General features: G+C 39.7%; 1 protein-coding gene across 1 annotated transcript; it reads right to left on the reverse strand.

Annotated features, from left to right (window-relative positions):
- Positions 1-72: 72 nt before the first annotated feature.
- LOC113012993 (uncharacterized) lies at positions 73-27,826 on the reverse strand. The gene is made up of 18 exons (XM_026153483.1): positions 27,748-27,826; positions 27,046-27,150; positions 24,955-25,059; positions 24,253-24,357; positions 22,155-22,259; positions 21,453-21,557; positions 20,751-20,855; positions 13,382-13,465; positions 12,676-12,692; positions 10,214-10,813; positions 9,360-10,082; positions 8,404-8,997; positions 7,556-8,287; positions 5,110-7,333; positions 3,625-3,801; positions 1,280-1,456; positions 967-1,013; positions 73-752 (listed from the first exon to the last, which is right to left on the reverse strand). The coding sequence occupies exons 1-18, from the start codon at positions 27,801-27,803 to the stop codon at positions 229-231; spliced, it is 6,585 nt and encodes a 2,194-aa protein (XP_026009268.1). The 5' UTR covers positions 27,804-27,826; the 3' UTR covers positions 73-228.

The raw sequence follows: 27,826 nt of genomic DNA on the forward strand, positions 1-27,826 counted from the left end.
AGGACCTCTGGATGTTGGGCAAATGTAACTTTATGATATTACAAAAGCTTAGTTTTCTTTTTACATTGTTCTTTTTTCTTTATTGTTTACTATTTATAAACAAGTCACATCTAAAAGAGAAAAACAGCAAAGTAATTTTACATGTTAAGGAACTGAAATGTTAATTGAATGAAATACGAAGAACATCTGTGGTGATCAGTTTATCAAACCTGTTTCAACCACAGTGATTTAATTAATGTCACATAAGGTCACAGAGCCTGTTTTAAACCAGAACGCTGGGAAGAGCGGCTTTGTGAATTTTGCATGGAAGGTGTGTATGAGGCTCAGCTTTTCTGATGAAACACTGTAATAACTCAGAATTCCACCTTCCCAATCCAAGAACACTGCTATTTTTTTACTGGAAGGTAATTCCAGCTGTGTTGATGTCTTCCCATGCAAGGCAGTGCATTTAGTCCTAGAGCAGGACAGAGCCCAGGACATCTCATTGCATCCAAGGCCACCACTACTATCCCAATTTCTACCCACTCTTTTGTATGCTGCAGCAATGCAGACCGTCCCACTCCATTCCACTTCCCAGTAGCAGAGACCTTTCAGTCCCTCGACGCAAAACACCTGAGACCTCTTGAACCTGTCTTCATTTTCAGGTCGTGCAGGTTTCTCCTCTACCTTCTTTACAGTTTTTACTTTTCTGTCTCCTTCTAGGACAAGCCTTTTGCTTGCCGTAGTTTCATCAAACTTCAGTTCTACACCATCTGAGAAAGACAACGCAAGAATTTGATATCTTTGTGTACTGGAGAGACCACAAAATATAAATACATAAAAAAAAATACAAGCAAAACAACAAATCAAAACAACATTAGCAGGTATAGCAAATTATAATTAGTGATTTTGATTTCAAAAATGAGCAACTGGAGCTTTAACTTGGTGACTACTTGACAAAACACTGAAGATCAGAGACCAACTTACACTTCTTTATCCCCGGCTTTAACCGATGCTCTCCACCATGGTCCAAACTGTACAAGATTTTATTTTATATATAGTATTAGGTATAGTAAGGTAGGGTGAGGAAGTAGTGCAGCAATAATTTTCAAACAGAGTGGAAAAAATATGACTTCAAATTTAATTTATGTTATAAATGAAACATTGACTTTTTATTTCAGGTTCTGTTATAATTTTGCTTTAAAGTTGACGTAGGCTCAGAAAAAGATCCTTCTATATTATTAGAAATAAATGCCTTTTATTTCTATATACTATATTAACAATTATATTTATAACTTACAGCAGTGTCTTCAGCTTCATATCTGGATCTCCCTTTATATCAGTGAGTTCTCTGGTCCCAAGGTCTCCTGGGTGATTATAACTCAGATCCAGATGTTTCAGGAGGGAGGCTGCATTCGATCTGAGAGATGAGGCCAAGAAAGAGCAGCCTGTCTCTGTTACCTGACAACCAGACAATCTGCAGAACACACAGAGATAAATTATTTTGATGGTCTTTCTGACTTTTTGATAAAGGTTTGAAACACTCAAAAAACGATTCAATAAACACATGACACATTAATGTCTTTAATAAGATGATCATATCACCTTCTCTTTAACATCAAGTTGCTGCAGTGAATGTACAGTGGGGCAAAAAAGTATTTAGTCAGCCACCGATTGTGCAAGTTCCCCCACCTAAAATGATGACAGAGGTCAGTAATTTGCACCAGAGGTACACTTCAACTGTGAGAGACAGAATGTGAAAAAAAAATCCATGAATCCACATGGTAGGATTTGTAAAGAATTTATTCGTAAATCAGGGTGGAAAATAAGTATTTGGTCAATAACAAAAATACAACTCAATACTTTGTAACATAACCTTTGTTGGCAATTACAGAGGTCAAACGTTTACTATAGGTCTTTACCAGGTTTGCACACACAGTAGCTGGTATTTTGGCCCATTCCTCCATGCAGATCTTCTCGAGAGCAGTGATGTTTTGGGGCTGTCGCCGAGCAACACGGACTTTCAACTCCCGCCACAGATTTTCTATGGGGTTGAGGCCTGGAGACTGGCTAGGCCACTCCAGGACTTTCAAATGCTTCTTACGGAGCCACTCCTTTGTTGCCCGGGCGGTGTGTTTTGGATCATTGTCATGTTGGAAGACCCAGCCTCGTTTCATCTTCAAAGTTCTCACTGATGGAAGGAGGTTTTGGCTCAAAATCTCACGATACATGGCCCCATTCATTCTGTCCTTAACACGGATCAGTCGTCCTGTCCCCTTGGCAGAAAAACAGCCCCATAGCATGATGTTTCCACCCCCATGCTTCACAGTAGGTATGGTGTTCTTGGGATGCAACTCAGTATTCTTCTTCCTCCAAACACGACGAGTTGAGTTTATACCAAAAAGTTCTACTTTGGTTTCATCTGACCACATGACATTCTCCCAATCCTCTGCTGTATCATCCATGTGCTCTCTGGCAAACTTCAGACGGGCCTGGACATGCACTGGCTTCAGCAGCGGAACACGTCTGGCACTGCGGGATTTGATTCCCTGCCGTTGTAGTGTGTTACTGATGGTGACCTTTGTTACTTTGGTCCCAGCTCTCTGCAGGTCATTCACCAGGTCCCCCCGTGTGGTTCTGGGATCTTTGCTCACCGTTCTCATGATCATTTTGACCCCACGGGATGAGATCTTGCGTGGAGCCCCAGATCGAGGGAGATTATCAGTGGTCTTGTATGTCTTCCATTTTCTGATGATTGCTCCCACAGTTGATTTTTTCACACCAAGCTGCTTGCCTATTGTAGATTCACTCTTCCCAGTCTGGTGCAGGTCTACAATACTTTTCCTGGTGTCCTTCGAAAGCTCTTTGGTCTTGGCCATGGCGGAGTTTGGAGTCTGACTGTTTGAGGCTGTGGACAGGTGTCTTTTATACAGATGATGAGTTCAAACAGGTGCCATTCATACAGGTAACGAGTGGGGGACAGAAAAGCTTCTTACAGAAGACGTTACAGGTCTGTGAGAGCCAGAGATTTTCCTTGTTTGAGGTGACCAAATACTTATTTTCCACCCTAATTTACGAATAAATTCTTTACAAATCCTACCATGTGGATTCATGGATTTTTTTTCCACATTCTGTCTCTCACAGTTGAAGTGTACCTCTGGTGCAAATTACTGACCTCTGTCATCATTTTAAGTGGGGGAACTTGCACAATCGGTGGCTGACTAAATACTTTTTTGCCCCACTGTATTTACATAAAACATTTGAATGCTGTGATTACCCTGCTTAGGTAAACTTGACAAAATTTTCACAGAAATGTCATGTCCTATTTACATAAAGTATGAGGCCAGGTAGACCATTTAATTGGTTTCTATATTCAGAAACCCCCCTTCATCCCCCTTTAGTCTGGGCTTAGGATATAATGGTACTGGAAAGCAATCATGTTGTTGAGGTACAGCTTTTCTGCACACTTTGACTAAAGTGTAAAAAAATATTTGTCTCTAATAAAATTCATATGTGGCTAAAAACAGTCTAGCGTCTCAGCAACCTAACAGTCTGTTATACTTTGTACCATATGGAAACCTTTTAACTTTCTAACAAGAAAAGACAACAAAACCCTCTTTGGCAGTCTGATTTATGCACACTTACTTCAGAATCTCCAGTTTGCAGTGTGAACTCTTCAGGCCTTCTGCAAGATGCTGCACACCCACATCAAGCAAATCATTATGGCTAAAGTTCAGCTCCAAAAGGTTTGAGAATGCAGAGCTTAGGACTGAGGATGTCAGACCACTGCAGGCTTTTTCAGAGAGCTCACACCAAGTCAGCCTGTGAAAATGAGACATACAGCAAAGTGCTATGAACTGTTACTTTGCACTAGTATGTTCAAGTAACTAAAAGACCAGTGTATACAGTTATATAAATTAGTTGTTGGACAGAACATAATTTTTATAGCTCTACCTCTGTGCACCACCACATTGGAATTTAAATAGAACAATTAAGACGATGAGGGTTTCCACTTAGATTCAAGGAGATCTACAAAAATTTTTCATTTACTTTAGAAATTACAGACACTTTTAAACATAGTTCGCCATTTTCAGAGGCTTTGAATTAATATCACAAATATCCCATTTATTTGCCTTAAAAAAAATCTAGCATGTCAGGACTCACCGTCGGAAACACCGTCTGATCAGTTTTCCAGTGTTTGGCTGCAAACTTCCGAATTCATCCTGTGACTTACATCAGCAATCACATAATAATAATAATAATAATAATAATAATGTATACTTTATTGATCCCCGTGGGGAAATTGCTCTCTCTGCATTTGACCCATTCACTCAGTGAAGCAGTGGGCACCCAGTAAGCAGGCGCACCAGGGAGCAGTGTGTAGGGATGGTACCTTGCTCAGAGGTAGGCTACCTCAGGGTAGCCCTTCAGTGGATTCGAACCCCCGACCTTTGGCGACCACTCTACCTACTGAGCTATCCCTGCCCACATCATCAATAAATGCCAGTGGCACATTTCCACTGTTATGAAGTAACAAGGGAACATGACTCACCTGACCATGAAACTGCTTGTCAGTCAATTATCCAATTACTGAAAATAGGTGACTTTCCACAAAGTTATCTGTAACTACTGAATAGTGAATGTCAAGTTGTTCTTAAACCCTCTGAATTAACCTCCTAAGACCCGAACTCTTTCATGGCATGCATTTTTAATTTTTCTTTGCTATTTGGGCTGAGTGGGACCTGATGAATGTAAAAACAAAGAATTACCAGATTTTTATTTTTACCTAATTTTTGTTTCTGAGAAAAATGAGATCAACATATGAGGACATTCGTTTTAGATTTTGATAGAACAGTAGCAGTATAATGTCATTGTAAGTGGATATCAGGCCCTTGTAGAGTAAATTTAGGTATTTTGGTCTAGACTACCCAAAATGTGATGTCCACATATGTGGACGCCAGGTCCTAGAAGGTTAAAGCAGAAAGTTTGAAATTCAAACTTGATAAATGACACTGAATTGACTGAATCTCCCACTAAACTCACTGGAGTTCTCCTTCTCTGTGAAAGCTGTTTAGATAGTTAAACTTTGTGTACACTGAATTACAAAAGTAATTATTCAAAAGTACTTACAAGGTAGTTTTTGAGACTTTGACCACTGGCAACATTCCCAGAAGAACTTTCTCTGATTTCCGATACTTTTTCAGATCAAACACATCGAGTTTCTCGTCTGACGTCAACAGCACAAACGTCAGAGCAGACCACTGACCAGCAGAGTAATCTTCAAAATTCTGTTTTCCTGATCGCAGTTGCTCTTTGATGTCTTTAACAAGAGAGTGATCATTAAGCTCATTCAAACAGTAAAAAAGGTTGAGGTTTTTATCTGCATCACTGATGTCTTCGTTGATCTTCTTTTTGATGTGCTCAGCTGTCTCCTTGTTGGTCACATTGTTATTTTTTTTGTCGTCTATCAGCAGCTCTTTCAGATGTTTCTGATTGGTCTCCAGTGAGAGGCCGAGCAGGAAGCGGAGAAACAGATCCCAGTCTCCATGTTTACTATCTAAAGCTTTGTCCACTGCCTTCTTGTAGAAGTTGGATGCAGGCAAATCTGAAACCACTGAAGGAGGTGGGGTAAGCAGATTTTCACTTTTGTTACTGAAGACGTAAAACACATAGAAAGCTGCCAGGAACTCCTGAATGCTCAAATGAACAAAGCAAAACAGTTTCTGTGGGTACATTGAAGGACCTTCTCTCTCGATCTGAGTCAATATCCCAGAAAAAACAGCAGCTTTTGTGATGTCAGTACCACACTCTTTCAGGTTTTCTTCATCAAAGAGAAAGTTTCCTTTAACAAGCTCCTCAAAAGCTAGTTTGCCTAAAGATATAATGGTTTCCTTGTTTCTTTCATTCCAGAATTTATCTATCTCACAACTTTCACTTGTCTTATCTTCATTATACTTTCTGTTAGCCTGTCTGCACTCAATCAAAAGAAAGTATGTGTACATGTCAGTTAGAGTCTTGGGCATTTCATCATCTTGGTTCTTGGTCACATATTCCTCCAGGACCTTTGCAGTGATCCAACAGAAAACTGGTATGTGACACATGATATAAATGCTCCTTGATTTCTTCACATGGGTGAGGATTTTTTCAGCCAAAGCCTTATCCTTGTCCTTGTCCTTGTCCTTATCCTTGTCCTTGTCCTCGTCCTTGTCCTCGTCCTTGTCCTCGTCCTTGTCCTCATCCTTGTCCTCTTCCTTATCCTTGTCCTCGTCCTTGTCCTCATCTTTTTCCTCATCCTTGTCCTCATCCTTGTCCTTGTCCTCGTCCTTGTCCTCGTCCTTGTCCTCGTCCTTGTCCTCGTCCTTGTCCTCATCCTTGTCCTCTTCCTTATCCTTGTCCTCATCCTTGTCCTCATCTTTTTCCTCATCCTTGTCCTCATCCTTGTCCTTGTCCTCGTCCTTGTCCTCGTCCTTGTCCTCATCCTTTTCCTTGTCCTTATCCTTGTCCTTGTCCTCGTCCTCATCTTTTTCCTCATCCTTGTCCTCATCCTTGTCCTTGTCCTTGTCCTTATCCTTATCCTTATCCTTGTCCTTAAACCTCTTCCTGAAGTACTCTTCTTTTTGCTCATCATTGAATCCTCGCACCTCTGTGACCCGGTCAACTTTATCAGCAGGAATACGGTTCGACGCTGCAGGACGGGAGGTGATCCAGATTTGAGCTTTAGGAAGCAGATTTCCTTGGATGAGGTTGGTCAGCAGAATATTGACTGATGTTGGCTCTCTCACATCGGTGCATTTATTACTTTCACTGAAGTTAAGATCAAGGCGACATTCATCAAAGCCATCCAGAACAACCAGAATTTCATACTTGTCATAGTCAGTTATTTCTGAGGTCTTCATAGCTGGAAAGAACTGATGAAGAAGGTTTTCAAAACTGAGTTGTTCCTCTCTTCTCAAATTAAGCTCTCGGAAAGGAAGTGGAAACATGAAATAAATGTTTTGAACTGCGTTACCCTCAGCCCAGTCCAGCATGTACTTCATTGATGCGATAGTTTTTCCTATGCCTGCCACTCCAATTGTCATCACAGTTTTAATATGTTTATTTTCACCAGATGTGAAGATCTCATTATATTTAATTGCTGTTTCTTGTTTAACTGGTTTGAACTTTGCATTTTGAACCTGTCTGGTCTCCTGCTGCTCATTGACTTCTCCACTCTGTCCCTCTATGATGTAGAGCTCTGTGTAGATCTCATTCAGGACAGCAGAGGTTTTTTGCCTGTCGATGCCCTCAGACACACGAGTAAACTGCTCCTTCAGTTGAGACTTGAGTTTGCGTTGGCTTGTGATATCAGGCTTCTCTGTAAGAAAACATTAGAAACAGAAATTACACAAGTATACATTGTGCACATTTGTCTTGTTTTCAGCAATAAAAAATTTGTTATTAGTCATATTAGTTATAATATTTACTACATTTGTCTTTTCTGAAAGTTTTTTTTTTTTTTAGTATTTTGACTCTTTTTTTTGTCTGACATATGTTCTACAAAGATGCACAATGATATCTAATTGCATGATAATCTTACCTCGTATTTCTGTCACCCTATCAACACATTTTTCAACATTCAGCTGTTTAAAAGCTGAAGGTCGGGACGTTATCCACACTAGAGCCGAAGGAAGCAGGTTCCCTTTAATGAGGTTGGTCAACAGCACATCCACTGAGGCTGGCTCACTGATATCAGACAAGGTGGTGTTTGTGTCAAAGTCAAGTGGAAGCTGAAATTTGTCAAGTCCATCCAAGACAAAACAAACTGGGAAGTTTGAAAACTCAGTGATTACAAAGTCTTTGGTTTCCTTCAAGCAATGGTTGAGAAGACCCACTAAGCTATTTTTATCTTTCATCTTATTAAGTTCAGAGACTTCGAGTGGAAATATTCCTAGTTCATTTTCTTCACCTATACCAAAAAAAGCTTTTGTTCTGTCTGCAACCCAAGTGAAAAATGAAGGGTTTTTCTTTTCCGCCCACTGTTTTATGAATTTCTGTACGTGGAAAGATTTTCCAACATCAGCCTCTCCAAGAGTCAGCACAGTTCTGATTTTTTCCCCATTCTTATCTTTAAAGATATCAGATGTTGCCTCCACCTTTACCACAGTCTGTTTCTTTTTCTGTTCATCGGTGACCTCTGCAGTGCTGTCTTCTCTCATGATGTGTTCTGTGGTTTTCTGGTTAGGATGATTGGTGTCTTCAATCAGAGTGATTTCTGTACAAAGTCTTTCACGCATGTGTGTCACCACCTTCGTCCATCGCTTTGACGTCTCTGAAAAAAAAAAGATAAACATACCATGAACAACATCAATTATTAAAATTATTTTTAATTGTGTTTAAATGTGGAAAGCAGTGTGTTGTCTTTTAAAGCTTAATTTTGTTCAGTACCTTGACATTTTGTAACTTTCTGGATATAATCAGATGGAATCTTAACAACTCCTGAGGGTCGAGAGATAATCCAGAGATGAGCAGAAGGAAGCAAAGTCCCTTTGATTAAGTTTGTTAGCAGCTCATCCATTGTGGCCCTTATATTCATGACACTCAGGTCCTTGTTAGTTATAAAATTAAGGGGAAATGTGCATTCTTCCAGGCCATCCAGAATAAAAAGTATTTTAAACTTGTCGTAGGAGAGATCTCCTTGTTGTTTAATATCGCTGAAGTAATCATTCAGCAGTTCTTCCATACTCTGAACTTTGTGTTGTCTTTCATTCAGCTCACTGAACTGGAATGAAACTATAATGTCTATGTTTTTGTGGGTCTTCTCTTTTGCCCACTTAATCATGAACATCTTTGTTTGAAATGTTTTACCAACACCAGCCATTCCTTTTGTTAGCACTGTTCGCACATTAAACATATCTTTGTAGTCGGGTGGCACTTCTTTTTCTTCCTTTTGTACACGGAGTTCTGTGTCGATCTCTTCCTCTCTCTGGCTTTTATACTTTTTGCAAATTGCAGACTTCAGAATTTCTCCTGCATTTTTCACTAAAGCAAAAAGATAGAGCCAAAAATTCGTATGAACAATGCAGTATTCAGCAATTGCAACAATTTAATCAAAAGTCATAATAGCAGTTATATGGCTGTTGTAAATAAATACAATAACATCTCATTCTTCTTTAGTGTGACTCCTTCACTGAGGCGGGAATCTTGTAGTAATATGTTGGATTAAGAAAAAATATGTAGTTTGTACATGTTTCAATTAATCACTGCATCTATTTCCCATTTTCCTAGAAATGTATAAAGAATTAGAAATGGGTGGTAACTCAAGACTTTTGGATGATATTATACTATAAAGACCCTTGGTTGCATTTAATTTTAAGGTATAGTCTCTGTAATAATTATCTTACCTCGTATTTCTGTCACCCTGTCAACACGTTTTTCAACATTTAGCTGATTAAAAGCTGAAGGTCGGGACGTTATCCACAACAGAGCTGAAGGAAGCAGGTTCCCTTTGATGAGGTTGGTCAACAGCACGTCCACTGAGGCTGGCTCACTGATATCAGACAAGGTGTTTGTGTCAAAGTCAAGTGGAAGCTGAAATTTGTCAAGTCCATCCAAGACGAAACAAACTGGGAAGTTTGAAAACTCAGTGATGACAAAGTCTTTGGTTTCCTTCAAGCAATGGTTGAGAAGACCCACTAAGCTAATTTTGTTAGCTTTCATCTCATTAAGTTCAGAGACTTTGAGTGGAAATATTCCTAGTTGTTTTTCTTTTCCTTTACCAAACATAGATGTTAAAAACCCAGTAAAACCTGAAGGGTTTGTATTTTCTGCCCACTCTTTTATATATTTCTGTACGTGGAAGGATTTTCCAATATCAGCCTCTCCAACAGTCAGCACAGTTCTGATTTTTTTCCCATTCGTGTCTTTAAAGATATCAGATGTTGTCTTCACTTTCACCACAGTCTGTTTCTTTTTCTGTTCATCAGTGCCCTCTGCAGTACTGTCTTCTCTCATGATGTGTTCTGTGGTGTTCTGGTTAGGATGATTTTTGTTTTCAGTCAGAGGGTTTTCTTTAGGAAGTCTGACGCGCAGATGTGTCACCAGTTTTGTCCATCTCTTTGAGGTCTCTGAAAAGACAGAACAAAATAAAAGATATGTACCATGAATGATGTTAATCGTTATTAAAAGTATCTTTTTTTAAGTCTGTTTAAGTAAACAAACCAGTGTGCTGTTATTAAAGCTTAATTTTGTTCAGTACCTTGACATTTTGTAACTTTCTGGATATAATCAGATGGAATCTTATCAACTCCTGAGGGTCGAGAGATGATCCAGAGATGAGCAGAAGGAAGCAGAGTCCCTTTGATTAGGTTTGTTAGCAGTTCATCCATTGTGGCCTGTGCCTTCATGTCAGTCAGTATCTTGTTGTTTTTGAAATTCAGAGGAAATGTACATTCTTCCATGCCATCCAGAATAAAAAGTATTTTAAACTTGTCGTAGGAGAGATCTCCTTGTTGTTTAATATCACTGAAGTAATCATTCAGCAGTTCTTCCATACTCTGAACTTGGTCTCTTTCATTCAGCTCACTGAACTGGAATGAAACTATAAAGTCTATGTTTCTGTTGGTCTTCTCTTTTGCCCAGTTAAGCATGAACATCCTTGATTGAAATGTTTTACCAACACCAGCTATTCCTGTTGTTAGCACTGTTCGCACGTTAAACATATCTTTGTAGTCGGGTGGCACTTTTTTTTCTTCCTTTTGTACACAGAGTTCTGTGTCGATTTCTTCCTTAATCTGTTCTTTATACTTTTCATTTAATGACTTCTTCAAAATTTGCTTCATTTTTACAGCATCTTTCTCTAAAGCAAAAAGATAGAGCAAAAAAAATCATATAAACAACATAGTATTCACCAATTACAGCAATTTACTAATAGTAGCAATATGACTGCTGTAAAAAACAAAAAAAAACAATACAACTGCATGTCATTCTTTGATGTAACACCTTCTTGGAAGAAAGAAACTTGTAGCCCGAGATACCTTCTTGTTCCAGTAGCCCACTTCTCGCCTCGCTTAGCATAGGGGGTGTGGCCTTAAAACCCTTAGTGGATACAGACCCCCCTAGCAGGAATCGAACTTGCGATTCTCTGCTCCAAAGGCATGTAGTCTAACCACTACGCTATCCAGCTACTGGAGAAGTTTAGTCGGATGGTAACAAAGGGAGGGAAGGTAGTCAGAACTGAGGGGATCGAACTACCAGAAGGCAACATTGCAGACATAGAGGACAGTTACAAGTACCTGGGGATCCCGCAGGCGAATGGGAAACATGAAGAGGCCACTAGGAAAGCTGCAACCACCAAGTACCTGCAGAGGGTCAGGAAAGTCCTGAGGAGTCAGCTGAACGATAAGAACAAGATCCGGGCCATCAACACCTACGCCCTGCCCGTGATCAGGTACCCTGCTGGGGTAATAGGCTGGCCAAAGGAGGAGATAGAAGCCACTGACATAAAGACAAGAAAGCTCCTTACCATGCATGGAGGGTTTCACCCCAAGTCCAGCATCCTGAGGTTGTACGCTAAGCGGAAGGAAGGGGGCCGGGGACTGGTGAGTGTCAGCACCACAGTCCAGGATGAGACAACAAACATCCACGAATACATCACGAAGATGGCCCCAACTGACAGCGTGCTCAGTGAATACCTCAGGCAGCAGAAACCCAAGAAAGAGGAGGAAGACGAGGAACCATCATGGAAGGACAGGCCCCTGCACGGTATGTACCACCGGCAAATAGTGAAGGTGGCTGATATCTAGAAATCCTACCAGTGGCTGGACAAAGCTGGACTGAAAGACAGGCAAGACCCCAGGTGCAGGCTGTGTAAAGATGCCCCAGAGACAATCCAGCACATAACAGCAGGGTGCAAGATGCTAGCAGCAAAGGCATACATGGAACGCCATAACCAAGTGGCCGGCATAGTGTACAGGAACATCTGTGCCGAGTATAACCTGGAAGTTCCGAGGTCAAAATGGGAGATGCCCCCAAGGGTGGTGGAGAATGACCGAGCTAAGATCCTGTGGGACTTCCAGATACAGACGGACAAAATGGTGGTGGCCTACCAACCGGACATAGTGGTGGTAGACAAACATGAGAAGACAGCTGTAGTGATCGATGTAGCGGTTCCGAATGACAGAAACATCAGGAAGAAGGAACACGAGAAGCTCGAGAAATACCAAGGGCTCAGAGAAGAGCTCGAGAAGATACGGAGGGTGAAGGTGACGGTGGTCCCAGTGGTAATCGGAGCACTTGGTGCAGTGACTCCCAAGCTAGGCGAGTGGCTCCAGCAGATCCCGGGAACAACATCGGAGATCTCTGTCCAGAAGAGCGCAGTCCTGGGAACAGCTAGGATACTGCGCAGGACCCTCAAGCTCCCAGGCCTCTTGTAGAGGACCCCAGCTTGAAGGATAAACCGCCTACAGGGGCGAGCGGGGAATTTATATATACATATACATATACATTTACATATATACATATGTATATATACACACTGAGTAAAGCAGCCAGACATTTTCTCAAGTAAGAGTAACAATACTCCATAATAATATTACTCAAAGTACAGTGTAGTAAAACTAGTAAACTTTTTCCCCCTTTTTTTTTACTCCTAAGAGTATTCTTTTCCAAAAAGTTACTCAAGTGAATGTAAAGGGGTAAATGTAATTAGTTACTACCCACCTGTTTTGGTAGCACTGCTGTGGTCACATCATGTGGTTGAGCATCAAGAGAGAAGACATTTTTAATTAATATTTTATTTGTCAGCACAGCAGGATAAATAAACTGTGATATCATTATCTTCATTCTGGTTAAGTGTATCACTGACGCTTCACTTTGGCATTTTCTCATATTATCTCCATTTCCTTTTATTCTTTTACAATTAAATCAAACTTATAATATTGCTGTTCAGATTTAAGGTTAAGTTAAATGCTAAACATTTGTAAATATCTCATCTTTTATTTACCTCTGAAGTTTTATGTAGATTACTGTCCAGTATCCTCTATTCTAAAGTAAGGGAACACTTTGTTTGAACCCTCACTGATTTTGTAAGTTTGCCTAAAAGTAAAGAAATGATCAGTCTATAAATTCAATAGTATGTTAATTTGAACATTAAATTTTTCTTAGGGAATAGGACAACTGCACCACATCAAACAGATGGGCCCCATAACGTCAAATCTTGGGTGAGAACCTCCTTCCCTAAACACTTCCAAAAAGCTAAAACCATAAATATTGTACTTTTATAACCAGACATTGAACTGTCAGAAAACACTATTCCAAGGGTGTAATTGTGATTTTTTTAATATATTTACTAACATCAGTGGGATTTTAAATTGGGTGTTATTGGTGATAGAACAGAAACTGTAAAATTATTTCATAAAAATCTTACCTTGGTGCTGTATTCTTGGAGTCTGGAGGGTTACCGCTGTTTCTTTCTGTGCTTTTTGTGGCAGAAGAGTCTGGTTTTTGTTTGCTTTAACACAGATCACAAAATACTTCCATCAGACTAAACAATATGGTGCAATGTGTGAGATTCTTTTGTTCAGAACATGAAACGTATATCTACTCAAGTTAGCATGCTAACCAGGTGCCCATGTTTCCCTAATGTCAATCTGTATTTCAAGAGGCAAAAGTGAATCACTATGGCATTCAAGCCAGCCTTCAGTTTGTACCACTAGCGGACACAGCTACATAATAGAAATGATCAAACCAGCATGACAATCTGTTGAATAAAATACAAACACATTTTAAAATCAATACTTACAACTAATTATACAAATATTAGAACATCGTTGTTCATTAAGGAGGACTTTGAATGTAACATTTTGGTAAATATCTTAACTGGGTGAGTCTATGAATTTAGCACAATTTCAAGTTAAATTACTAACAAACTTTTAGTGTCAGTGTATTAAGATAAGTATTGTTAAGGAATAAATATATAATCTTAATGCTGATTAGATTGTTTTATGAGAGGCCCAGACTTCAGTGTAAAACTAGGTCGCAGGCTGACAGGAAACTGCATGCTTTTGCAGAGCATAGAACCAGAAAATGAAACTAAGTAGGGTGTCTAATTGAAACTTAAAGTGTGGTGTGACGTAGAGAGCAAGTAGATAAATAACCTGGCTTCCTGTTACTGCTTGAGACTAGCTGATTTGAGCAGGCGTTTCTGTGTGTGCTTAGTGTCACAGTCTGGCACAGGCAGACTGTATGTATTGTGAAGAGCGGACCCAAAATGCAGACACGTAGGAACTTGGACCAAAACTTGTGTATCAACAAAAAGCGAGCCGTTTAATATGGCTGATGAAAAGGTAAAAAAAAAAAAAAAAGGCAGATGCACACAAGAAAGAACCTAACTAGAACTAAACTGGGAAAACTAAATGTTAAACACAAAAAGGTAAGGAACAAAACCTTAAACATTGCAAAAAACCTAAACATGGAAAATCCTGGAAACATGACGTGGAACAACAGACGACCTGACAAGGAATGAACAGAAACACACAGACTAAATACACACAAGGGTGATTAGGGAAAGTGGAAACACATGGGGAAACAGCTGGCACTGGTCTGACATAACGAGACAAAGGAAGCAAAGCTGACTACACTGACATAGGACATAGACCTTCAAAATAAAACAGGAAACATGAGACACAGACAAGACAATATAACCTTGACAACATAAGACACACAGCATGAAACACATAAAGGGCAAAAGGAGACTAAAACACAGGGGTAGAAGACACAAGGGTAATCTAAATAAACAAATGAGCTTAGATAACCTAATGAACTAAAAAATAAACAATAAACATCAAAATAAACTAAAACTCAAAACGCGACACTTAGTCTCCATATCCCGGGATATGTAAAATTAAAGATAATTTTTTGAGTTTGACCACTTTGAGCCCTGTGTCTTTCTTGGCCGTTCAAGAATACAAAGAACTGGGATTTAATAATTAAAGTAGAAAACAATTTCTCAAAAAAATTGTTGAACTATGAAATTCAAGTATTAACGCACATCCTCCAATTTGCTTTCTACCCTATAATGCCATAAAAATAACTTTTGATATAGGCACCAAAGAAATTATTACCCAAATCTCTTGAAGAATAAACTACAAATAAAGGTAAATGTCACTATACTACCTTACCTATTATCTACCTATAGTTACATTTTTTTAAATTTTCAGATTGAGCCTGACAAGCTCAATGCTTGAACTCTGTTATAAATGACATGATGATGATGATGAATAAATGACAGTGCATAATTGTTTAAGAAAAGAAATTGTGTTGAAGAAAGTGCTGAAAATATTACAATTAAATAGATAATACAGAGTTGTAAACTAAGTACAATCTTTACTGCTTTCATGACAAGCAAGAGAGTAAATAACAGCCAGGTGCTGCTACACAACTACACCTGATTATCCTATCATCAGGAAGTGTGACCACCTCTATAAAAGCAAAGAATTTTGCAGTTTGCTGGTCTGGAGTATTCAGGTGTTTGTTAATACAATGCCAAGATGGAAAGGTATCAGCCATGATCTGCAGTGGTCAGAAAAACTGCAATAAACTCAGACTCTATAGGCCTCAATTAGCATTTTAAATCTTAAAGTTCACGAAAGTACATTTTGAGTGAATGATATGGTTTGTTATGAAGGGCTGAAAGAGAAAAACTCTTCTTTGCAAACAGAACACCGAGACTTCTAGGACCATGTCCTTTGAACTGACAAATGTAGATGGGTAACACCACATTTGAAGAAAACCAAACAACACATCAACCTGAACACATCATACCAACTGTCAAGCACAGTGTTAGAGAAAAAAATACTTGTAACCATCTCAAAGACATAACAATATGTACTGTTACTTTCAATACCATTGCTGTTTATGTAGACTTTTTCTCCAATTGAGCTTTCTGAATTAACTTTAATAATTACCTTCTCCAAACCATCAACATGCCTTTCAGAAGCAATCCCTACCAGATTGCTCAAAGAATTACAACCATTAATTAATGCTTCAATCTTAAATATGATTAACATATTAATCTGCTACATACCATAGGCCTTCAAGCTGGCAGTAGTTAAAATGTGTGGCGTGGGTGTGGTCTCTGGCCAGCTGCAGAGGAGCTGCAGTGAGCTCCCGGGGCGGCGCAGGGGCGGGGTGAACAGGTGTGCTGGGATCTGACAGTGATTGTGTCTCTTTATATGTTGGCAGTGACAGTCGGAGGAGGAGAGCGGACGTGACAGCAGAGAGAGAGAGAGCGGGAGTGTCTGTGTCCCTGTACAAACCCACAGTGTTTAATAAAAGTTCTGCTATTGTCAAAGTCGCTCCGGCTAGTGTTTCTTGGGTCCAACATTACAAATGTTACTTAAAATCTCCAACCGTTTATCTCAAAAGTTCTTGAAAAAAATGCTAACTGATCACCTGCAGATGAATCGTTTTTTTAAAGAGTTTCAGAGCCCATCACAGTACAAAAACAGTTTTTATGTAGTTCAATTTAGTGAACTACAAGGAGGAGGAGGAGGAGCTTACAGGACAGTGTCTTCTGTCTTAAATGTCCCAAGTAACATAAAACTCCTCCAGGTCCTGTTGATTGTAAAAACCCATTTGTGCTATATTTTCTTTCCTAACTCAGTGAGAATCGAAGTGATATTGATAATGGAATTCCAATCCATCTATATATATCAGATATTTATAGAAAATAAAGGAAGTCGAACTAATCTAAACCACATTGCAACACACACAGACACACAAAAACACACACACCTTGGGTCACAGATTATTACCTCTACTACCCACAGTGCCAGCACCAACCTAATAACAAGCAGTTTCTTACTGGATAGAGGGACATTATTCCTTTTTCACCTCCGCATTATCAGTCAAGGCTAATACTAAGATGGTCCTAAGTCTAATCACTAAGTCAGGCAGCACCTCAACATCTTTACTATAAAACTAAAAGCAGCTTATTTAAGAAGGGTTCTCCTGTGGCACATGAAACCTGGTCATCTGGATGCTGTGGACATCATCTCCATATATGATCAATAGAGGTGTTGAAGTTTAGTGTCTAAGTTACTTGTGTAAGAAACTATTAATTTTATAAACTACATTTATAATAATCTGAATCAGCATACTTTATTCATCCCTAGGGAAATTATGTATACTATACACCAAGCAGATATACCAATACATACCAAGATACATTTTATTAAATGTATTATGGGTCAAATCACTAATGAGGATAGTTTATTTGTTCATCTCTTCCAGGTATTTCTGGATTAAGTATTGATAATCTAAGTACAAAAGTATGATTTGTACCTCTTTCACCATTTAAGCAGTAGCCGCTATCATCTTTAATAAGGAACTATGGCTTTTTAAATTAATAGCCAAATTTCAGAGTGATATGCAATGGTCTAAGTCTGTCCTCCTTTTGTCTCACCTACTACAGCAGAGGTATGTTCTGGTGTTGCCTTCTTAGAACAAGCTCCCCAAATGAGCATATCTCCCAGTTAGTTGGCTGATGTCTGGGAAATAACAGGTTAGCGCGGAAAACTCAGTTTCCCTGTTTTGTCATATGCGTCAGCAGGAGTCTCTCAGGCAGTCAGATTAGCAGGAGACATCAATCAATGAGACATCAATTCACTGATGCACACTGCCAGGATATACAGCAATGACATCGGGATGTCATTCGGAGTAGAGAAGTGTAATCGGATGATAACAAAAGAGAGGGAAGGTAGTCAGAACTGAGGGGATTGAACTACCAGAAGGCAACATTGCAGACATAGAGGACAGTTACAAGTACCTGGGGATCCCGCAGGCGAATGGGAAACATGAAGAGGCCACTAGGAAAGCTGCAACCACCAAGTACCTGCAGAGGGTCAGGAAAGTCCTGAGGAGTCAGCTGAACGATAAGAACAAGATCCGGGCCATCAACACCTACGCCCTGCCCGTGATCAGGTACCCAGCTGGTATAATAAGTTGGCCAAAGGAGGAGATAGAAGCCACTGACATAAAGACAAGAAAGCTCCTTCCCATGCATGTAGGGTTTCACCCCAAGTCCAGCATCCTGAGGTTGTACGCTAAGCGGAAGGAAGCAGGCCGGGGACTGGTGAGTGTCAGCACCACAGTCCAGGATGAGACAACAAACATCCACGAATACATCACGAAGATGGCCCCAACTGAGAGCGTGCTCAGTGAAATCCTACCAGTGGCTGGACAAAGCTGGACTGAAAGACAGCACAGAGGCACTAATTATGGCAGCACAAGAACAAGCTCTGAGTACAAGATCCATAGAGGCTGGGGTCTATCACACCAGGCAAGACCCCAGGTGCAGGCTGTGTAAAGATGCCCCAGAGACAATCCAGCACATAACAGCAGGGTGCAAGATGCTAGCAGGCAGGGCATACATGGAACGCCATAACCAAGTGGCCGGCATAGTATACAGAAACATCTGTGACGAAGTCCCGAGGTCAAAATGGGAGTGATGGAGAATGACCGAGCTAAGATCCTGTGGGACTTCCAGATACAGACGGACAAAATGGTGGTGGCTAACCAACTGGACATAGTGGTGGTAGACAAACAGAAGAAGACAGCCGTAGTGATCGATGTAGCGGTTCCAAATGACAGAAACATCAGGAAGAAGGAACACGAGAAGCTCGAGAAATACCAAGGGCTCAGAGAAGAGCTCGAGAAGATGTGGAGGGTGAAGGTGACGGTGGTCCCAGTGGTAATCGGAGCACTAGGTGCAGTGACTCCCAAGCTAGGCGAGTGGCTCCAGCAGATTCCGGGAACAACATCGGAGATCTCTGTCCAGAAGAGCGCAGTCCTAGGAACAGCTAGGATACTGCGCAGGACCCTCAAGCTCCCAGGCCTCTGGTAGAGGACCCCAGCTTGAAGGATAAACCGCCTACAGGGGCGAGCGGGGAATTTATATATACATATACATATGTATATGTATATGTATATGTATATGTATATGTATTAGTCACCTGCCATATTAACAGGTGTGTGCGTGTCCAGAGTTCAGCTGAGACAGTGTCCTTCACCCTGCTAGGCTAAGTAAACAGTCTTCCAGCCAACCCAGGTGGCCCTGCATGGAATGGGAAGGAACAGACTAAACACAGTCGTTATCAGGGCGTTGTTGTTCAGCTCCAGCCTTGAGACCGCAGCTGGCGCCAAAGGGGTATCCGCATGAAGTGATGGTGGTTTTTGCTTTAGTGCGAACAGCTCATATGAATTTCAAAGCAGTTCTACAGTCAAACACTGGTCTCTCGATCTCCCGTTGGAGAGCCGCGAGCTTCGCCATACTTGCGTTCTGTGATGTTGTCATTTCTTGTGCTCAAGGAGCCGATTTCTGAGAACTCCCGGCAGTGTGCCTCCCCGAGATGTCATCCAATTTGCGCCCAGAGATGTTATTCCGAGCTAGCCCTTCCGAGATGTATCCAGTCTGCAGTCAGAGATCTTATTCTGAGTATTCACAGCAGCCGTAGCTTCTCCAAGATCTTATCTGTGCTGCACTCAATGAGCCCATTTTGAGAAACTCACGCCTCTCCCATCATTTCAGTCCCAGCGGGCAGCCTTGTGGGGGTTTGAACAGCCGGTTCCGCTTTCTTAATTCTTCGATAAGTCAGGGCCAAGCCAGCTCCGATCAGCAAGAACCCAGTTATCATGGTTCCGAATAGGTAGATATCTTCAGCACTCAGGCTCACCCAAGCCCAAACTTCTCGTTGAGAAAGGGGTGTCAATTGCATTTAGGGACCAGTTGATCCAATCCATAATTTTAGAGAACGGACTGTGAGAGAATGTTCCAGGGGAAAGTAATACAAAAAACACAAGACTAGACAAGGACATAAGAGGCTAAGCAGGGAAGCTAAGGGAGAGGAGGAGAGGAGAAAAGTGCGACCGCCTTCATCAAGAGCAAGAGCAGGAAATAGGAGGTTCCCCTTTGGACATGTCACGTTTCATGGAAACATAACTCTTTGCAGGAGGCTCTGGTCTTTGCAGCTCAAGTGAACTTCAAGACAGACCAAGCAATAATTTAATTAGACACAGCTTAAAAGTGAAATATGTAAGATTTTTTGTTTTAATTCTTCCAAACGACATTTTCTAGTAATGTAAGATTAGGGTAGTTGTAGCATACACCTTCCACTTATTTGCTGGTTTAGTAAATGTGTTAAGCACATTACTGCATGAATGTAATGTCTTTGATATGCTGCTTAGACAGGGTAGTTACTCTCAAAGTGGACCTAATGAGAATCGATAAAGGAATCAACAAGTTCTCGAATCGATAAGTGATATCGATAATAGAATCGGAATTGTTAAATTCAATTCCCATCCCTTATTACCAGACACAGCTAGAGCATAAAAATCATCAGACCTGCATGATCATTTGTTAAATATTCTACAAAGGCTCAATTTCCACACACACACACACACACACACATACACACTAATAAGCTTTCAAACATCGATCCTATTCTCTATGTTCTTCTTCAGGAACTAATCCTGCAGACACAGTGCAGCTTTGAGAATGCTATATCACTGATCACTGTTGTCATAGAAACAGGTAAGCAACACATTTGTCATTTGTCCACATTCCCATCCTATTCAGCTACACTTATTTTATGCTGGCAGCCTGCTTTGATGCCTATTCCATGAGCTACAATCCAAAATATGTAAAGATATATCAATTAACAGCAATGTGCTGATAATAATATTACATGATTTACTAACGAAAAAATGTCATTAAAATTACTTCCAAAATATCTTACCTCGACACTTCATCACTGAAGTTTAGTGGCTCCCCTTTGGACATGTCACTTTTCATGGAAACATAACTCTCTGCAGGAGACACTGGTCTTCGGCCCTCACGTGGTCTTTAACACAGTTTAGAAAATGTCTTCATTAGATAACGCTTAAAAGTGCAATGTGTGAGATTTTCTGTTTAACTGATTCAAAAAGTCATTTCAATTCTCAACAGAATCTGACGACCAGCAGTAACAATTTTAATGTTATGTCACAGAATTATACTTACTGTGCTTTGCTGAACGCAATACTGAACTCACCATGCTAATCAGCTACCTCTGTCCCATTAAGATCACTGTTCAGTTCAAAACCTGACTTATAACTGATGTAGTGTCCACTCTACCTTCAACACATTACATGTCCAGATACCCTTATTGCAGAAAAACAATCAACACTGAATGACAATCTTCTGGATAACTGATGCAATTTGATGTAATAGCCGCTTATGAACATGATTCACGTTCTCTCCTTTCTTTCACTACACAGTAAATTGGGTAACTCCTGCTGACTACACAGAGAGACTGCTGTATCTGTGCTTCCACAGACTCACAGCTTAGCTACAAAGATCCACACATAACATTTAAACTACACTTGCTTTGTGCTGATAATAATATTACATGATGTACTGGTGAAAAAAAGTCATTAAAATTATTTCCCAAATATCTTACCTCGACACTTCATCACTGAAGTTTAGTGGCTCCCCTTTGGACATGTCACTTTTCATGGAAACATAACTCTCTGCAGGAGACACTGGTCTTCGGCCCTCACGTGGTCTTTAACACAGTTTAGAAAATGTCTTCATTAGATAACGCTTAAAAGTGCAATGTGTGAGATTTTCTGTTTAACTGATTCAAAAAGTCATTTCAATTCTCAACAGAATCTGACGACCAGCAGTAACAATTTTAATGTTATGCCACAGAATTATACTTACTATGCTTTGCTGAACTCAATACTGAACTCACCATGCTAACCAGCTACCTCTGTCCCATTAAGATCACTGTTCAGTTCAAAACCTGACTTATAACTGATGTAGTGTCCACTCTACCTTCAACACATTACATGTCCAGATACCCTTATTGCAGAAAAACAATCAACACTGAATGACAATCTTCTGGATAACTGATGCAATTTGATGTAATAGCCGCTTATGAACATGATTCACGTTCTCTCCTTTCTTTCACTACACAGTAAATTGGGTAACTCCTGCTGACTACACAGAGAGACTGCTGTATCTGTGCTTCCACAGACTCACAGCTTAGCTACAAAGATCCACACATAACATTTAAACTACACTTGCTTTGTGCTGATAATAATATTACATGATGTACTGGTGAAAAAAAGTCATTAAAATTATTTCCCAAATATCTTACCTCAGCACTTCATCACTGAAGTTTAGTGGCTCCCCTTTGGACATGTCACTTTTCATGGAAACATAACTCTCTGCAGGAGACACTGGTCTTCGGCCCTTATGTGATCTTTAACACAATTTAGAAAATGTCTTCATTAGACAGTGTTTAAAAGTGCAATGTGTGAGATTTTCTGCTTAACTGATTCGACGATTTAACTGATTCATTACAACCAGCTGCAACAATTTTAATGTTAGGTCACAGAATTATATTTACTGTTTTTTGCTGAACATGATGCTGGTTAACTCAGCATGCAACTGGTTAGCATGCTGAGCATGCTAAGCAGTTGCCCCAGCCCCATTAATATCACTATTCATTTCAAGACCTGAATGATAACTGATGTAGTGTTCACACTACCCTCAACATCTTCCATGTCCAGATACTCCTATAGCAGAAAAATAATTAACACTGAATGACAGTCCTCATGACAACTGACACAATTTGATCTTATGATCAGGCCTCAGCATTAGTGATGGGATTTCCGGCTCTTTTTAGAGAACCGGCTCTTTCGGTTTGGCTCACTAAAAAGAGCCGTCTCTTCAGGTTGTTTTGTTGCTTTAATTAATTTATTATTAACAACAATATAAAATTATGCACAAAAGGAATCACTAATTAAAAAAAAAAAGTGATTTTATTTATATATGTTTATATATAAATATATGCAGTGGCCACTAGAGACAAAGCACGTACAAACTCCAAAACACATTTCTAGCGTTAACTGAACTTCCAAAACAGAGCTACCTAGATCACTTAAATTACACAATTGAAAGCATATGTGTATTGTTTGTGTATTTATACACAAGCACTCATATATATTCAAATAATTAAAAAAAATTCTTCATTTACCTGTTACTACCACACACCAAATCTGGTCGTTGATACTTGCTGGCTTGTGTAGCCACTAGGTAACAAAAACTCAACACTGCACCTAGCATCCTGGAGCACTTCTGTTGTGTTTTGTACATGTTTTGGAGTTTTTACGTGTTTTGAAGTTTGTATGTGCTTTGTCTCTAGGGGCCACCGTAAATATACTTTTATTTATTCACTCCACATAAAATGTAATAAATAAATCAGATAATACAAAAACCAACTATTCACATTTCAACTTTTAACTATTTAAATTTTCAACTTTTTCCTTTTAAACAAATTTAAAGTGAAACAACACAAAACACTGCAAACCACAACACAATTAAATATAAATTAAAATATGAAAACAAAAAGAAGGTGCACATTCTCTGTCATATGGGCCTGCATGATTAAACTTTCTGAATCCTTTATCATCTGCAACTGAAAATAGTTGTGGATGATTACTATACCTTTCTAATGTGACGTTGTTGTCCCTGGCTCTCTTTCTCTCTCTCTCCCTCCCGCTCTGTTCCTGTGCTACTGCGAGTGTAACTACCGCCCCTCCCCCCTCTTCCCAGCGCAAGCACAAGGATCATGTGCGGAGTGAAGGGGGGGGGGGGGGGGGGGGGGGAAGTGCGAGAGAGAGGGTGAGAGAAAGAAAAAGAAAACCCCACGGTTCGTGATAAGGAGCATCCTTCACGTCAAAAAGACCCGGCTCTAAGAGCCGTTTTGTTCGCAACCGACACATCACTAGTCTGCTGTATCTGTGCTTCCACAGACTCACAGCTAAGCTACAAAGATCCACAGACCACATTTAAACTACACTTTCTTTGTGCTGATAATAATATTACATAATGTACTGGTGTACCAAAATATTGTGACATGCAAAGAAATCTTGGCAGAGAAGCTCTATAAAAAGTTGAAACTTGCTGCTTAACCCCAAGCTGGTAGGGGGAGCTTTTTATTAACTACTTGCTTGTGCTATCATGTGTTTCAAGGGTCAATAACAGCATAACAAACTCACTTATGGTACTGCATTCTTTCTATAAAACGATAACTGTCAGTGACTTTGAATCACAGTATAAACACAACATTCAAGATAACAGTTAAAAGTAATGTAACCATAAACAAAAAACAAGAACATCTAACAGCAGCACATGTCCCAAGGCATGATGGGAGAGAACTAGCTGCTCCCCCAACACCCACAATATCTTACCTCGGCACTTCATCACTGAAGTTTAGTGGCTCCCCTTTGGACATGTCACTTTTCATGGAAACATAACTCTCTGCAGGAGACACTGGTCTTCGGCCCTCATGTGGTCTTTAACACAGTTTAGAAAATGTCTTCATTAGATAACGCTTAAAAGTGCAATGTGTGAGATTTTCTGTTTAACTGATTCAAAAAGTCATTTCAATTCTCAACAGAATCTGACGACCAGCAGTAACAATTTTAATGTTATGTCACAGAATTATACTTACTATGCTTTGCTGAACGCAATACTGAACTCACCATGCTAACCAGCTACCTCTGTCCCATTAAGATCACTGTTCAGTTCAAAACCTGACTTATAACTGATGTAGTGTCCACTCTACCTTCAACATATTACATGTCCAGATACCCTTATTGCAGAAAAACAATCAACACTGAATGACAATCTTCTGGATAACTGATGCAATTTGATGTAATAGCCGCTTATGAACATGATTCACGTTCTCTCCTTTCTTTCACTACACAGTAAATTGGGTAACTCCTGCTGACTACACAGAGAGACTGCTGTATCTGTGCTTCCACAGACTCACAGCTTAGCTACAAAGATCCACACATAACATTTAAACTACACTTGCTTTGTGCTGATAATAATATTACATGATGTACTGGTGAAAAAAAGTCATTAAAATTATTTCCCAAATATCTTACCTCAGCACTTCATCACTGAAGTTTAGCGGCTCCCCTTTGGACATGTCACTTTTCATGGAAACATAACTCTCTGCAGGAGACACTGGTCTTCGGCCCTTATGTGATCTTTAACACAATTTAGAAAATGTCTTCATTAGACAGTGTTTAAAAGTGCAATGTGTGAGATTTTCTGTTTAACTGATTCGACGATTTAACTGATTCATTACAACCAGCTGCAACAATTTTAATGTTAGGTCACAGAATTATATTTACTGTTTTTTGCTGAACATGATGCTGGTTAACTCAGCATGCAACTGGTTAGCATGCTGAGCATGCTAACCAGTTGCCCCAGCCCCATTAATATCACTATTCATTTCAAGACCTGAATGATAACTGATGTAGTGTTCACACTACCCTCAACATCTTCCATGTCCAGATACTCCTATAGCAGAAAAATAATTAACACTGAATGACAGTCCTCATGACAACTGACACAATTTGATCTTATGATCAGGCCTCAGCATTAGTGATGGGATTTCCGGCTCTTTTTAGAGAACCGGCTCTTTCGGTTTGGCTCACTAAAAAGAGCCGTCTCTTCAGGTTGTTTTGTTGCTTTAATTAATTTATTATTAACAACAATATAAAATTATGCACAAAAGGAATCACTAATTTAAAAAAAAAAGTGATTTTATTTATATATGTTTATATATAAATATATGCAGTGGCCACTAGAGACAAAGCACGTACAAACTCCAAAACACATTTCTAGTGTTAACTGAACTTCCAAAACAGAGCTACCTAGATCACTTAAATTACACAATTGAAAGCATATGTGTATTGTTTGTGTATTTATACACAAGCACTCATATATATTCAAATAATTTAAAAAAAATCTTCATTTACCTGTTACTACCACACACCAAATCTGGTCGTTGATACTTGCTGGCTTGTGTAGCCACTAGGTAACAAAAACTCAACACTGCACCTAGCATCCTGGAGCACTTCTGTTGTGTTTTGTACATGTTTTGGAGTTTTTACGTGTTTTGAAGTTTGTATGTGCTTTGTCTCTAGGGGCCACCGTAAATATACTTTTATTTATTCACTCCACATAAAATGTAATAAATAAATCATATAATATAAAAAACAACTATTCACATTTCAACTTTTAACTATTTAAATTTTCAACTTTTTCCTTTTAAACAAATTTAAAGTGAAACAACACAAAACACTGCAAACCACAACACAATTAAATATAAATTAAAATATGAAAACAAAAAGAAGGTGCACATTCTCTGTCATATGGGCCTGCATGATTAAACTTTCTGAATCCTTTATCATCTGCAACTGAAAATAGTTGTGGATGATTACTATACCTTTCTAATGTGACGTTGTTGTCCCTGGCTCTCTTTCTCTCTCTCTCTCTCCCACTCTGTTCCTGTGCTACTGCGAGTGTAACTACCGCCCCTCCCCCCTCTTCCCAGCCAAGCACAAGGATCATGTGCGGAGTGAAGGGGGGGGGGGGGGGGGAAGTGCGAGAGAGAGGGTGAGAGAAAGAAAAAGAAAATCCCACGGTTCGTGATAAGGAGCATCCTTCACGTCAAAAAGACCCGGCTCTAAGAGCCGTTTTGTTCGCAACCGACACATCACTAGTCTGCTGTATCTGTGCTTCCACAGACTCACAGCTAAGCTACAAAGATCCACAGACCACATTTAAACTACACTTTCTTTGTGCTGATAATAATATTACATAATGTACTGGTGTACCAAAATATTGTGACATGCAAAGAAATTTTGGCAGAGAAGCTCTATAAAAAGTTGAAACTTGCTGCTTAACCCCAAGCTGGTAGGGGGAGCTTTTTATTAACTACTTGCTTGTGCTGTCATGTGTTTCAAGGGTCAATAACAGCATAACAAACTCACTTATGGTACTGCATTCTTTCTATAAAACGATAACTGTCAGTGACTTTGAATCACAGTATAAACACAACATTCAAGATAACAGTTAAAAGTAACGTAACCATAAACAAAAAACAAGAACATCTAACAGCAGCACATGTCCCAAGGCATGATGGGAGAGAACTAGCTGCTCCCCCAACACCCACAATATCTTACCTCGGCACTTCATCACTGAAGTTTAGTGGCTCCCCTTTGGACATGTCACTTTTCATGGAAACATAACTCTCTGCAGGAGACACTGGTCTTCGGCCCTCACGTGGTCTTTAACACAATTTAGAAAATGTCTTCATTAGATAACGCTTAAAAGTGCAATGTGTGAGATTTTCTGTTTAACTGATTCAAAAAGTCATTTCAATTCTCAACAGAATCTGACGACCAGCAGTAACAATTTTAATGTTATGTCACAGAATTATACTTACTGTGCTTTGCTGAACACAATACTGAACTCACCATGCTAACCAGCTACCTCTGTCCCATTAAGATCACTGTTCAGTTCAAAACCTGACTTATAACTGATGTAGTGTCCACTCTACCTTCAACATATTACATGTCCAGATACCCTTATTGCAGAAAAACAATCAACACTGAATGACAATCTTCTGGATAACTGATACAATTTGATGTAATAGCCGCTTATGAACATGATTCACGTTCTCTCCTTTCTTTCACTACACAGTAAATTGGGTAACTCCTGCTGACTACACAGAGAGACTGCTGTATCTGTGCTTCCACAGACTCACAGCTTAGCTACAAAGATCCACACATAACATTTAAACTACACTTGCTTTGTGCTGATAATAATATTACATGATGTACTGGTGAAAAAAAGTCATTAAAATTATTTCCCAAATATCTTACCTCAGCACTTCATCACTGAAGTTTAGTGGCTCCCCTTTGGACATGTCACTTTTCATGGAAACATAACTCTCTGCAGGAG

Source organism: Astatotilapia calliptera, chromosome 20, assembly GCF_900246225.1.
Source record: "Astatotilapia calliptera chromosome 20, fAstCal1.2, whole genome shotgun sequence".
In the NCBI taxonomy this organism is placed as follows: Eukaryota; Metazoa; Chordata; class Actinopteri; order Cichliformes; family Cichlidae; genus Astatotilapia; species Astatotilapia calliptera.

Bases quoted from the DNA above. Each gene is read 5' to 3' on its own strand.
- LOC113012993 (XM_026153483.1), bottom strand. From the start codon at position 27,803: ATGAAAAGTGACATGTCCAAAGGGGAGCCACTAAACTTCAGTGATGAA. The intron at 27,151-27,747 runs GTAAGATATTTG...ATTGTGTTAAAG, and splicing joins TTCAGTGATGAAGTGCTGAG to ACCACGTGAGGGCCGAAGAC. The intron at 8,288-8,403 runs GTACTGAACAAA...TTTTTTTTTCAG, and splicing joins GAAAGTTACAAAATGTCAAG to AGACGTCAAAGCGATGGACG.